Source organism: Humulus lupulus, chromosome X, assembly GCF_963169125.1.
Source record: "Humulus lupulus chromosome X, drHumLupu1.1, whole genome shotgun sequence".
Taxonomy (NCBI): domain Eukaryota; kingdom Viridiplantae; phylum Streptophyta; class Magnoliopsida; order Rosales; family Cannabaceae; genus Humulus; species Humulus lupulus.
Window position 1 is genome coordinate 110,848,134 of NC_084802.1, and position 12,243 is coordinate 110,860,376.

The following is a 12,243-nucleotide window of genomic DNA, read 5'->3' on the forward strand; positions in this document are numbered from 1 at the left end:
CGTGGCACCCAAGAACAGGGCCGCGGCCTAACTTCGAGGCAGCCATTTTTCCTCCGTTTTAACCTTTTAAAACCTCCCAAAAACATGTCTAAACATTCCCAAATCATCAAATCAAAGTTCCCAAACTCCCCAATGGTCCAAAACCACCAAAACCCGAGGTTCAAACAACCTAAAAACTCAACGATTCACAAAGTCCAATTCTAAGCTTAAAAACTTTTAAAAACTTAAAACTTAAACTTGAATTACCTCCGATTGAGTTGTTTCCAACTAAATCCTTCGGATAATAAGCTTCTAATTCTCCTTAGGATTGCTATGCCTCGATCCTCGCTTGATTCCGAGTCCTAGAACTCAAGTTATCCTTGAAAACGCAATCGGGAACGAAAATGGAACTATTGGGAGAGAGAACGTACAGAACGTTCTTTTTATTTTCTTAAAAGGTTACTTCAAGCTTAAGTAGCTTTCAATAAAACCTAATGCTCGGGGTCCCGAAAACACCCCCGGGGACATTATAGTCAAAACTTCCAGAATTTCCCCCTGGTCTTACTAACTCCCAATTTATCACCAAATGTTAATTCCCATTACCCAATAACCCGGTAATGCTCTAAATACCCCTTGACTTACTCCAAGTCAAGCTTAAATCCCGTTGTGACTTTCCCACTAGCTTACCTCCTAGGATCGTCTTGTGCTGGGTAACCCTGGCATAACTAGATAATAACAAAGCACCACGCCCATTTCACATATATGCCAAAAATGCCCGAAATGGCCAAAATATGAAAATCACCCAATTAATCACAAATGGGTTCACATGCATATTTAATACACCTAAACATGCATATTATCATTAAATAGCATAATAAAGCAATTATGGCCCTCCCGGCCTCCTAGTCAAGGTCCTAGACCTTATTAGGAAATTTGGGGCATTACAACTATCCCCTCCTTACAGAAATTTCGTCCTCGAAATTTATCTGAATAGCCCGGAATAAGAATTCCGCACAACTGATTCCAGTTTCCCAGGTCGTTCTCTTGACCTCGCTGTTTTTGCGACATACCTTAAATCAAGGTATACTTTGTTCCTCAGAACCTCATAGCTCAACTCATGAGTTCTTCCAACCCATGTCCACTGCATAAAAATACATAGAACAATGTACAACCATCAGAACCAAAACTATGGTCCAGCAAAAGATAATCTGACCAGTCCTGTCCAGGACTCAAACTGTCATACTAATCTAGGCTCAACTTTCCTTTACTCATCACCCCTTGCCATGGTGATTCTTTAGGAAGACACAATTCCCTACTTGGAATTCCATGTTCCTGCTTTCAATTCAGTAACACTTTTTCATTCAGTCTGAGAAGTGAGCATCCATGCTCCAACCTCTAATAACCTCTATGGTCCCCTGAACCATCACATGATCCAGATATTACATCCCACCCATCTCACTCCAATGAAAGAGTGACGAACATATTCCACCATACCTTATCTCATAAGGTACTTCTTCAACTCTGGACAATTCCCCCTCTGATTATCATCAGTCTGAGAATAATGAGCTACACTGAATTCCACCCATATATTCACTGCCTTCCCTTCACCCCTTCCGTAACCTGGAAGTGACAATTCAGTTTTCAACTAATAAGATAGACCTTAAATTTCATGAAGGCACACTATCTCTCTCACAAAGAGATCTGAACACTGATCCGCTGTGTTACTCATCCTTACAAACGAAAATACACTTACTCACAACACTGGTCCAAAATGACCCAAGTCAATCATGCTGACCCACCTTCCTGGGTAGCCCCATCGCGAAACCCATCGCGATGCTTTCTTATTTCTATTATACAATACTCAAAGGCCACAATAACCTTACTGATCCCTGATACCCTGTCTGAACCTGTTAACAGGTTAAGAACTCAACCACACATTCCATTATGCCCATCTTCATCTCAGGCCATCATCGTAAAAATTTCATACTCTGGTACACTGACATGATACCTGAACGAAGAGAATCAGAAAATAACATGAGATTCTTCCAGAATCTCCCATTAAATCCCAGTGTCCATCAGACCCCAAGTCTGATCCTTATATTACAATAAACTCATATCTGACACTGTAACACTCTTAGCAAACCTAGCTAAGACTTCCATTCAACTTTCTTATCTAAGATTCACTTAGTCATTTATTCCTTCTGATCTTCTCTGAGATAGAAATTCAAACACAAAATTGGCCATCTGGCCCATCAGAAACTCTACACTAGCTCTGGTCAGATCCTTGAACCAGCATGTTGCATAAATAAATCTCTTTTCTTTGTATCACTGAGGTGTCATAACAACCTAGCAATTGATTCTGATCTGTATAAAGAAACTCAGAACTCTTTCCAAAAATCACATATAATACCATGTCCATCCAAGGACACTCCTGCCTTCTAAGGCGTCCCTTGACCTTAGCAAGTTTCACAGAGAATACACCACAAAATCATCATCCCAGACGATCACAAATTCCCATTCAAATAATCCCTTGAACGCTCTGTTCATCTGATCCATAAACACTTAGCGTAAAACAAATTCTCAAAATACAATCCAGCACCTCCTTGTGCTCTTTATCTATTATAAACATAGCCTTTTGCATATTCTGTTCCCTTGATCCCTAACTGGTACTAACCAGATCAAAGATCAACTCTTGAGAATCTCCTTCTCACTCAGTATCTAAGCCTCGAGTTCTTACAACTCTACTAAACCATTTAATACAATGCTCTCAATTCAACTATATCCTTGGCACTAATCAAACAACCATTTTATCTCTTCATATTACAAAAATCCTGCCTAATCCCCTGAAGACACATTCAGGAACTCACAGACTAGTCCAGCCTGTCCTGATCCCACTGACACAATCTAAGTGGTATCCACCACGCTAGCTAAGAGTTCTATGCATCTCTCTACCATAAAACTCTAGCTTTACACAGATATCATCAGCATACCAAAGCTATGCACAGCATCAACTGCCTCAAGGCTTTCTATTCTCAGACCACATCCAAGCCAGTCATAACCAGTTCTACTCAACTACTGAGGGGTCCTTCCATAACCCAACTTACCTTTTAAGTTGTCAATTCCATACTATGTCCCCATCACAACACAACCATGTGATCATCATATCAATTTTATGCCTCTCTATATGCAACAAACAAAGGAATAGCATGGCACCAAAGCCAATCAGCCCAACTCAGAAATCAAAACAAGAAAACTGACCTGCCACTCCTGAGGAACTAGTCCCAGTCCCAGACTCTGACTGCTCTGGAATAAACACTCAAGCTGGAGTCGAGCTGTCTATCCCCTTTTGCTCAAACTCTCTTAGCTTCGGGCAATCCTTCTTGAAATGCCCAACCATGCCACAAGCAAAACATGCTTTTGCTCGGCATTCTCCCAGATGATGCCTCTTGCACCGAGCGCACTCTGGGTAAGGCTTCCAGCTTTTCTTCTTGCTTGCTCCACCAAGTGGAGGTACCACTATCTGAGCTCCATGTTCCATGGCACTCTTTTCCTCATCTCTGATGCTCTCAACAGCAAGAGCCTTCTCTACCACCTGAGCATAGGTAGAGACTTCATGCACTGGGGCAACTCTGATGCCCTGAGCTATTCCAGGATTCAATCCTTGAACAAACCTTTCCTTCCGAGCCACATCTGTGGGTACCATGTCTAAAGCAAACTTGGCCAACCCATTAAATTTATTAACATACTCGGATACTGATGCCTTTCCCTGAACGAGATTTAGAAATTCATTCATCTTGGCAGTCTTAGCTACATCCCAGTAATACTTTTCATTGAACAGTTGCCTATTTTGTCGATAATACTAATTTGATTTTTTGTGTTATTGTAATTTCGGTTTAGATTCTTTGTTCCAGAAAGTTCTAAAAGGGTCTTTATATTTTGTAATCTGATTAAAAATAATATCTTATGTCTAAATTTAGTCAAACTATTTCCAAATAACAACTAAATACCCTCAAATACTTTCAATTAATGAATTTTATTTTATATTTAAATATTTTTAATAATTAAAAAACAAAATTAAACAATTTAGACTTAGAAAATAAGAAGAAGAAAAAAAAGAGATCTGCGGCAAAAATCCTTATGCAAATTTTTAGCACTTAAATCCTTAAATAATTTTTTTTGTGGTGAAAATCCCTATCGTTAGTGTTTTGGTGCACTGTTGGTTCCTAATCATTAAGTGTGTTCTAAGGATCACATGTCCATACCATATTGGATAAAAAAAATTACTTAAGAATGTAAGTGCTACAAATATCACTACATAAGGATTTTTCCTATTAATCTCCCTATTTTATATTATTATTTTTAGCCATGTTTGTGTTTTATAAATAATTTTACTATTAATTGTATACAAAATTAAAAAAAAATTATCATTTTATAGTATAAATATATATATATATTACAAATGTTATTACATTTAGTAGATAAAAAAATATCGGATATATACTTTTATTAATGAAAAATATACTACACTAATGATATATTGAATATTTTCGATAAATTAATTTTCAGTATAGAATAATATTAATTTATCTAAAATATTCAACATATCGTTGTCATGGTATAGATTTGTTATAGGGTATTTTTACCCAGCATACAAGTATGTTCTCGCTATAATTTATTATGTGACTTAGTTCGCCAACAATACCAACAAAGACGCGAGAAATATATAAGACAACTCGTGTAAGCTCCATGTGGGAAATGCAAAGACAACTTTCCATCTTGTTTGTGATTCGCGAGAAGTGCTAGGGAAGCTCACCACCTTAATGATTTATATGCGAGAATGAACTCGTCTTTTCTGAATTTATATGGACTTGCACTATAAGTCTTATCTTGCGGGAACGTGTGATCTACTTCAACCAGTAAGTAGATATTTCTTTTATATGAATCCCAACGACTATTAAGTCAGGGCTAACGTTAAGAAACGCTCGAGCTTTGAAGTGCAATCAATGCTGACATTTCCAAATATAGCATAATTGTTGTAATTAGTGTTAGAATTATCCTTTTGTGACGATTGCATAATGATCATATATCGTAACAAACACACTATTTTCTTATAAATAGGTGATTCAAAAACTGAGAAAGAGTTAATCACAATTTAGACTTCAGTAGACATAGGCACTTTGTTTTGATGAACCACTATAACATTTCTGTGTCTTTTACCTTTTATTTGAGTATTAGTATATTGTAGTTGAGCACTCGAAGCTCTCTTTGGTGCTCGCATGTGTTGTTACCAAAATTCTCCAACAACAAATTTAATATATATATATATATCATTATTATAGTATAGATCAATATGTATTTATCTAAATAATACAAGTGTATATTTTAATATTAATCTATATTAAATATATATTTTCTTAACTTATAAAAAGTCTAATATAACATTAAGGCTCAAAGGGGTAAGTAGGGATAAATTATTCAAAGGAGGGCTTGACAAGTTCAAACAATTCAAAAACATTGCCTAAAATATCTCTTTAATATTGTCTTGTCTAGATTTCACCTCAAGAATCAATCAATAAAGTTCTAGAGTCACTGAGATCACAACACATAAATATCCACAAAATCTTTCTCCAAGCATGCAAAAGACAAGCAATACAGGCTATGTGCAATAGAGATTTCAAAAAACAACATAATCAACATCAATCTCACCAAGCAACATTCATCATCTCAATCACCATGTTCAATGTTCAACCAAATTCTTATCATTGGTTTTTGTTGGAAAACAAGAACATACTAAACAAGAAAACTAAAACACCTGGACTAAAAGACAAGACAAACAACTAAACAAGACGAAAGCTAATGAAATCAAAAGACTCCCCAAACTTGAACATCATATTGCCATCAATGTAGAAAAATAAAAGATGGCCAAGTGAACGAGTGGGCAGTAATAACAAGGTTGCAGGGGTTCACGAATTAGATGCAATTACAGCCTTAACTGCTCAAGTTGCGTCTCTAACTAAGCAGTTGCAACAAAATACCATGTCTGCCCAGGTTGTGCAAGCCCAAGTAATGTGTGAATTGTGTGGGGGTCTCATCCTTTTGACCAGTGCCAAGCTGTTTAAGATCCCAACAATGTCCCATTAGATCAAGCTCAAGTTCAAGCAGTAGGTCATTTTCAGAGGCCCTACAACAACTCCTACTCTAACTCATATAATCCGGGGTGGAGAAACCATCCTAATTTTTCCTGGAGAAATAATCAAGGCCAACAACAACTGTTTCAACCACAGTATCAGCGGCCTATGACTCAAGCTCCACCACAAGCATCAACCTCTTAGCAACCTAGGCCGCCAGCTCCTACAGAACAGCCTAGTGAATTACAAGCTGCCCTATTGACTCTCACCAACACTCACTCTCAGTTTATGACTGAGACTAGATCCTCCATCAGAAATTTGGAGATGCAAGTGGGGTAGTTGGCCAATATGTTGAATACTAGGCCTCAAGGGAATTTGCCTAGCAATACTGTGGTAAATCCTAAGGAGCAATGTCAATCTATCATCTTGAGGAGCGAGAAAGAAATTGAGGGTCCTTCTCTTAAGGGGACTCAAGAAAAAAAAAGCTATAGAGGAGGAGAGTTATGAAAAAGTTGAGCCCCAAGTGGAGGAAAAGGTTACTGAAGGCCTTGCAACCAAGGAGAAGATTCAACCGGTAGTTGTTGATTCTAATGTCAAAATCCCATATCCACAACGACTACGGAAGAATTCCCTTGACAAACAATTCTCAAAGTTTCTTGAGGTGTTTAAAAAGCTTCACATTAACATCCTATTTGCTGAGGCTTTGGAGCTAATGCCGAGTTATGTGAAATTCATGAAAGATATTTTATCGAAGAAATGACGGTTGGAAGACTTTGAGACAGTGGCACTTAATGAGGAGTGCAGTGCAATTCTACAAAGGAAGCTTCCACAAAAGCTTCAAGATCCGAGGAGTTTTACTATCCCTTGTACTATAGGGAAATTTGAATGCAAACATGCTCTTTGTGATCTTGGAGCAAGTATCAATCTCATGCCTCTATCTGTTTTTCGAAAGCTTGGTCTTGGTGAGGCAAAGCCTACTACTATTACTCTTCAACTCGTGGATCGATCAATCAAGCACCCAAGGGGAGTTATTGAAGATGTGTTAGTCAAGGTTGACAAGTTTATTTTTCCAGCGGATTTCATTGTTCTAGATATGGAGGAGGATACAACGGTTCCCATTATTCTTGGGAGACCATTCTTGGCTACCGGACAAGCCCTTATTGATGTGCAAAAGGGTGAGTTGAGGTTGAGAGTTCAAGGGGAAGAAGTGGTCTTGAATGTATTTAAGGCTATGTCTTATCCAAGAGCAAGTGATAGTTGTTTTAATGTTGATGTGATTGATGAGGTGGTTTCGAAAAAGAGTATTACTAATGATCCTCTTGAATTGGCTCTGGCGTTGGGTGGTGATAATGAAGAGGAGGATTTGGAGACTCATGAGTATGTGAAATGGATCATTTCTTATGGTCCATATTACAAGAAGAAATTTGAAGAATTGGGGCAAGTGCCTGAGCACCCCATACCATCTATTGAGAAGCCTACAGTCCTTGAGTTGAAGTCTTTACCGGAGCATCTTTGTTATGTGTACTTGGAGGAGAAAGAAATGCTACCTGTTATTATATCTTCATTGCTGTTAAAAGGTGAAGGAGAAAAACTTTTAAGGGTTTTGAGGGCTCATAAACGTGTTATTGGGTGGACTTTGGCTGATATTCGAGGAATTAGCCCTTCAACGGTTATGCACAAAATTGTTATGGAAGAAGATAGCAAACCTTCCATTGAAGCTCAACGAAGGCTAAATCCTTCTATGAATGATGTTGTTCGGAAGCAAATACTTAACTGGTTGGATGCGGGGTTAGTCTATCCTATATCTGACAGTGCTTGGGTGAGCCCTGTTCAAGTGGTGCCTAAAAAAGGAGGAATAATTGTGGTAAAAAATGAGAACAATGAACTCATCCCTACGCGTACTGTGACGGGATGGAGGATTTGTATTGACTACCGCAAGCTGAATAAGGCGACGAGGAAGGACCATTTCCCGCTGCCATTTGTGGATCAGATGCTTGATAGGCTTGCAGGCCACAGTTATTATTGTTTCCTAAACGGGTATTCAAGTTACCGCCAAATTTCCATCGCACAGGAGGATCAAGAGAAGACAACATTCACCTGCCCATATGGTACCTTTGCTTTCTGAAGGATGCATTTCGGTCTTTGTAATGCACCAGCCACTTTTCAAAGGTGCATGATGGCTATTTTCTCCGACATGGTAGAATAAAGTATCAAAATTTTTATGGATGACTTCTCGGTGTTCGGGTCTGATTTTGATGAATGCTTGGACCACCTAGAAGCGGTTCTTAAACGCTGTGAAGAATCGAATTTGGTACCTAATTGGGAGAAGTGCCACTTTATGGTGAGAGAAGGGATTGTCTTGGGACACAAAATTTATAGTAAAGGCATTGAAGTGGATCGGGCCAAGATTTCTACTATAGAGAATTCACCACCTCCAATTTCAGTTAAAGGAGTGAGGAGTTTCTTGGGCCATGCGGGGTTTTATCGGAGCTTTATCAAAGATTTTTCTAAGGTCTCGACGTCGTTGTCCACCTTGCTAATGAATGGGGTCCCATTTGATTTTAATGAAGAATGTTTGACTGCTTTCAAGACTCTCAAGGAGAAGCTCATTTCAGCGCCTATAGTGTGTGCACCTAATTGGGACCTTCCATTTGAGCTTATGTGCGATGCTAGTGATTATGCGGTTCTTGGGCAGCGAGTGGACAAGGTATTTCGAACCATATACTATGCTAGTCGAACTTTAAAATGATGCTCAACTTAATTATGCAACAACAGAAAAAAAACTTCTAGCTATAGTTTATGCTTTCGATAAGTTCTGTCCGTATTTAATTGGCAATAAGGTGATTGTGTACATGTACCACTCCGCTATTAAATATTTAATGACAAAGAAAGATGCTAAACCCCATCTCATTCAGTGGGTTTTATTACTCCAAGAATTCGATATGGAAATCTGAGATAAAAAGGGCACTGAGAATCTTGTGGCGGATCATTTCTCTAGGCTGGAAGTTGAGGAAGATCAAATTACCAAGAAAGTGCAAATCAATGATTATTTTCCAGATGAGCAATTGTTTGGGGTGAGTGACAACACCAAAGCACCATGGTATGCAGATTATGTCAATTTCCTAGTGGCAAAGGTTGTGCCTTCTGAGATGTCCAGAGCACAGTTGAAAAAATTCTACTCTTAAATCAAACATTATTATTGGGAGGAGCCCATCCTCTATAAACATTGTGTTGACCAAATAACTTGTCGTTGTGTACCAGAAGATGAAATGATCTCTATTCTCACCCACTGTCACACTCTTCATTGTGGGGGTCATTTTGGTGCTACTAGGACAGCAGCAAAGGTATTGCAATGTGGTTTCTTTTGGCCTACTTTATTTAAAGATGTAAATACTTTTGTTAAGTCTTGTGATAGATGTCAACGCACTGGTAACATATCCCAAAGAGATGAGATGCCGCTGAATGTTATTCTTGAAGTTTAGTTGTTCAATGTGTGGGGGATTGATTTCATGGGTCCCTTTCCATCCTCCTACAATAACAAGTATATACTACTCACTGTGGACTATGTGTCTAAATGGGTGGAAGCAACGGCAACTCCTACGAATGATGGTAAAGTAGTTCTAAATTTTCTGCACAAGAATATTTTTACTCGGTTTGGAACTCCTCGAGCTATCTTAAGCGATGAAGGGAGTCATTTTTTTAATAAGTGGTTTGATGCTTTGCTTGCTCGGTATGGAGTATGACATAGAACTGCTTTACCTTATCATCCACAGTCTAATGGCCAAGCAGAAATTTCTAATAGGGAGGTCAAGAGCATTCTTGAAAAAACAGTTAATAGGTCAAGGAATGATTGGTCTAAAAAGCTTGATGATGCTTTATGGGCTTATAGAATGACATTTAAGACTCCCATTGGCATGTCTCCTTATCGGTTGGTTTTTGGTAAGGCTTGCCATTTACAGGTGGAATTAGAACATCGAGCATACTGGGCAATGCGAAGGTTGACTATGGATTAGAATGCAGCTGGGAGAAATAGGCTAATGCAATTGAATGAACTTGATGAGTTTAGGAATGAAGCCTATGAGAATGCTAAGATTTACAAGGAATGCACCAAGAGATGGCATGATAAGAACTTGTCTCGAAAAGAATTTCAACCCGGTCAGCAGGTATTATTGTTCAATTCACGGTTGAAACTTTTTCTAGGAAAATTGAAATCAAGATGGTCGGGTCCGTACACAGTAGTAACAGTGTTTCCTTATGGGTCGTTAGAGTTAAAAAATCGAAATAATGAAACATTCAAGGTGAACGGTCAACGAGTGAAGCCATATTTTGGTGGTCCTATTGATCAAGCCAAGTCCATTATTTTGTTGAAGCCTCTCTGAAGAGGAGTTCAGCGTCCGGCTAAATGACGTTAACGACAGCGCCATTGGGAGGCATCCCAAGTTCATTTAAGTTCTTTAAGTTTTTAAGCGATTTTAGTTGAGACAATTTTTATTTTATTTATTAGTTTTTGGTTTATTTTATTTTATTATTTTATTGTAAATATTATGGATTTGTCATCGTGAAATACGTGAAAAAAAGGAGAATAAAAAAAGAAGAAGAATAAAAATTGATGAGAGTGTGGTTTATAGAGCAATCCTGCGACTGCAGGAATCACTTTCTACGGCCGCAGGACCAGAGATCTGGGCGAAAATAGAGCAATCCTGCGACCGCAGGAAGAGCGTGTTGCGGCCGCAGGTCCAGAGCTCCACGCCAAATGGGACGATTCCTGCGACCGTAGGAACCACTTTCTGCGGCCGCAAGATCCCGTATTTCTCTTAAAAATATATATATATAAAATAAATAAATAAATATATACTTGCATCATATTTTTTTCCTCTTATTTTCATTTTCATTTTCTCCTTTTCATCTTCTTTTCCTCCCCAAAAATCTGATTCTCTCCTTCTTTCGTTCTTTCAATTTTTTTTCAAGAGGCCATCTCACTCCAAGGTTTTGTAAGTCTAATCCTTTTCTACTCATTTTCATCTCTCTCTCCATTATCATCTACCATTGTAAGTCCCCTTCCTCTTTCTCCTTTTAATTTCTACATTGTGTTCTTAAGAAATTTTTCATGCTAATCTCTTGAATCCGAAATTTGTGTGTAGTATTTGATAAATATATGTTATTTATGGATTTTTAAGATATTATTGAAATAATTGTATTGCATGTTGGTGGATTTGCATGTGTAGTGAGATTCCTTGATTTTGCAATTGGGAAATTTTGACCTAATTTTGGGTCCGAATTTTTCTTTGTGATTTTGTGAAATTGAATTGACATTGGTGAAATTGAGAACTATAGTTGCTTATTTTTATGTTCAATTTCATTGGGTCTTCAATTTATTTGGAGAATTTTGCCATTGTCTTATTATAAGGTGTAAATTTGGGGCTTTTGCAATTTGAAGGAATTGATCATTGTTTTGTGCTTGTTTTGATTGGGGAATTTTATAAATTGAGCATTGCTATCACTTTTGCAATTGGTGCCCTTGAGTAAATTTTTGGTGGAGTGTGCATTATTTTGAGTAGTTTTGGTTCTTGAGTCATAATGTCCACCAGTAGAAAACAGACTAAAACTAGAAAAGCGAAAAAACACCAACCACCTCCCCCACCCATAGAGAATGAGGACAACCTAAATTTTGAGGATGTGCCTAGGTTTTTCAACCCAACGGCCAATTCTAGGTACATTCAAGATAAGGAGCGTAGCCTTATTAGAGAGAGAGGGTTTGCTACCAATTGGAAAGATGAGTTTATTGTCCCTGAAGAGTATACATCAGTGATTAGAGCCCATAAGTGGGAGGTTTTCTGTGCTCCTCCAATTGCTGCTATCATCCCTGTAGTTAGAGAATTTTATGCTAATGCTTTTCACCATGACTATACCTGGGAAGCAACTGTTAGGGGCAAAACTGTGAAATTTCACAGAAGTGATATCAATAATTTTTTCAAATTGCCTACCTTAGAAAATGATGAATATAGGGACTTACAGGACCAACTTTGTGAGGAACGTACTTGGGACACTATCATGCAAGCTTTAACCCTGCCAGGTACTGAATGGACCTTCAATGGCACTAATCGAGTGGGGTTTCCCTTCAATTTGTTGACGAAGG

The 12,243-nt window shown here is 38.2% G+C and overlaps 1 protein-coding gene across 1 annotated transcript; it reads left to right on the forward strand.

The window, feature by feature from the left end:
• Positions 1-10,144: 10,144 nt before the first annotated feature.
• LOC133806153 (uncharacterized) lies at positions 10,145-10,486 on the forward strand. Its single transcript, XM_062244278.1, has one exon. It carries the CDS (start codon positions 10,145-10,147, stop codon positions 10,484-10,486), a length of 342 nt encoding a protein of 113 aa, XP_062100262.1.
• The last annotated feature ends 1,757 nt before the right edge of the window (positions 10,487-12,243 follow it).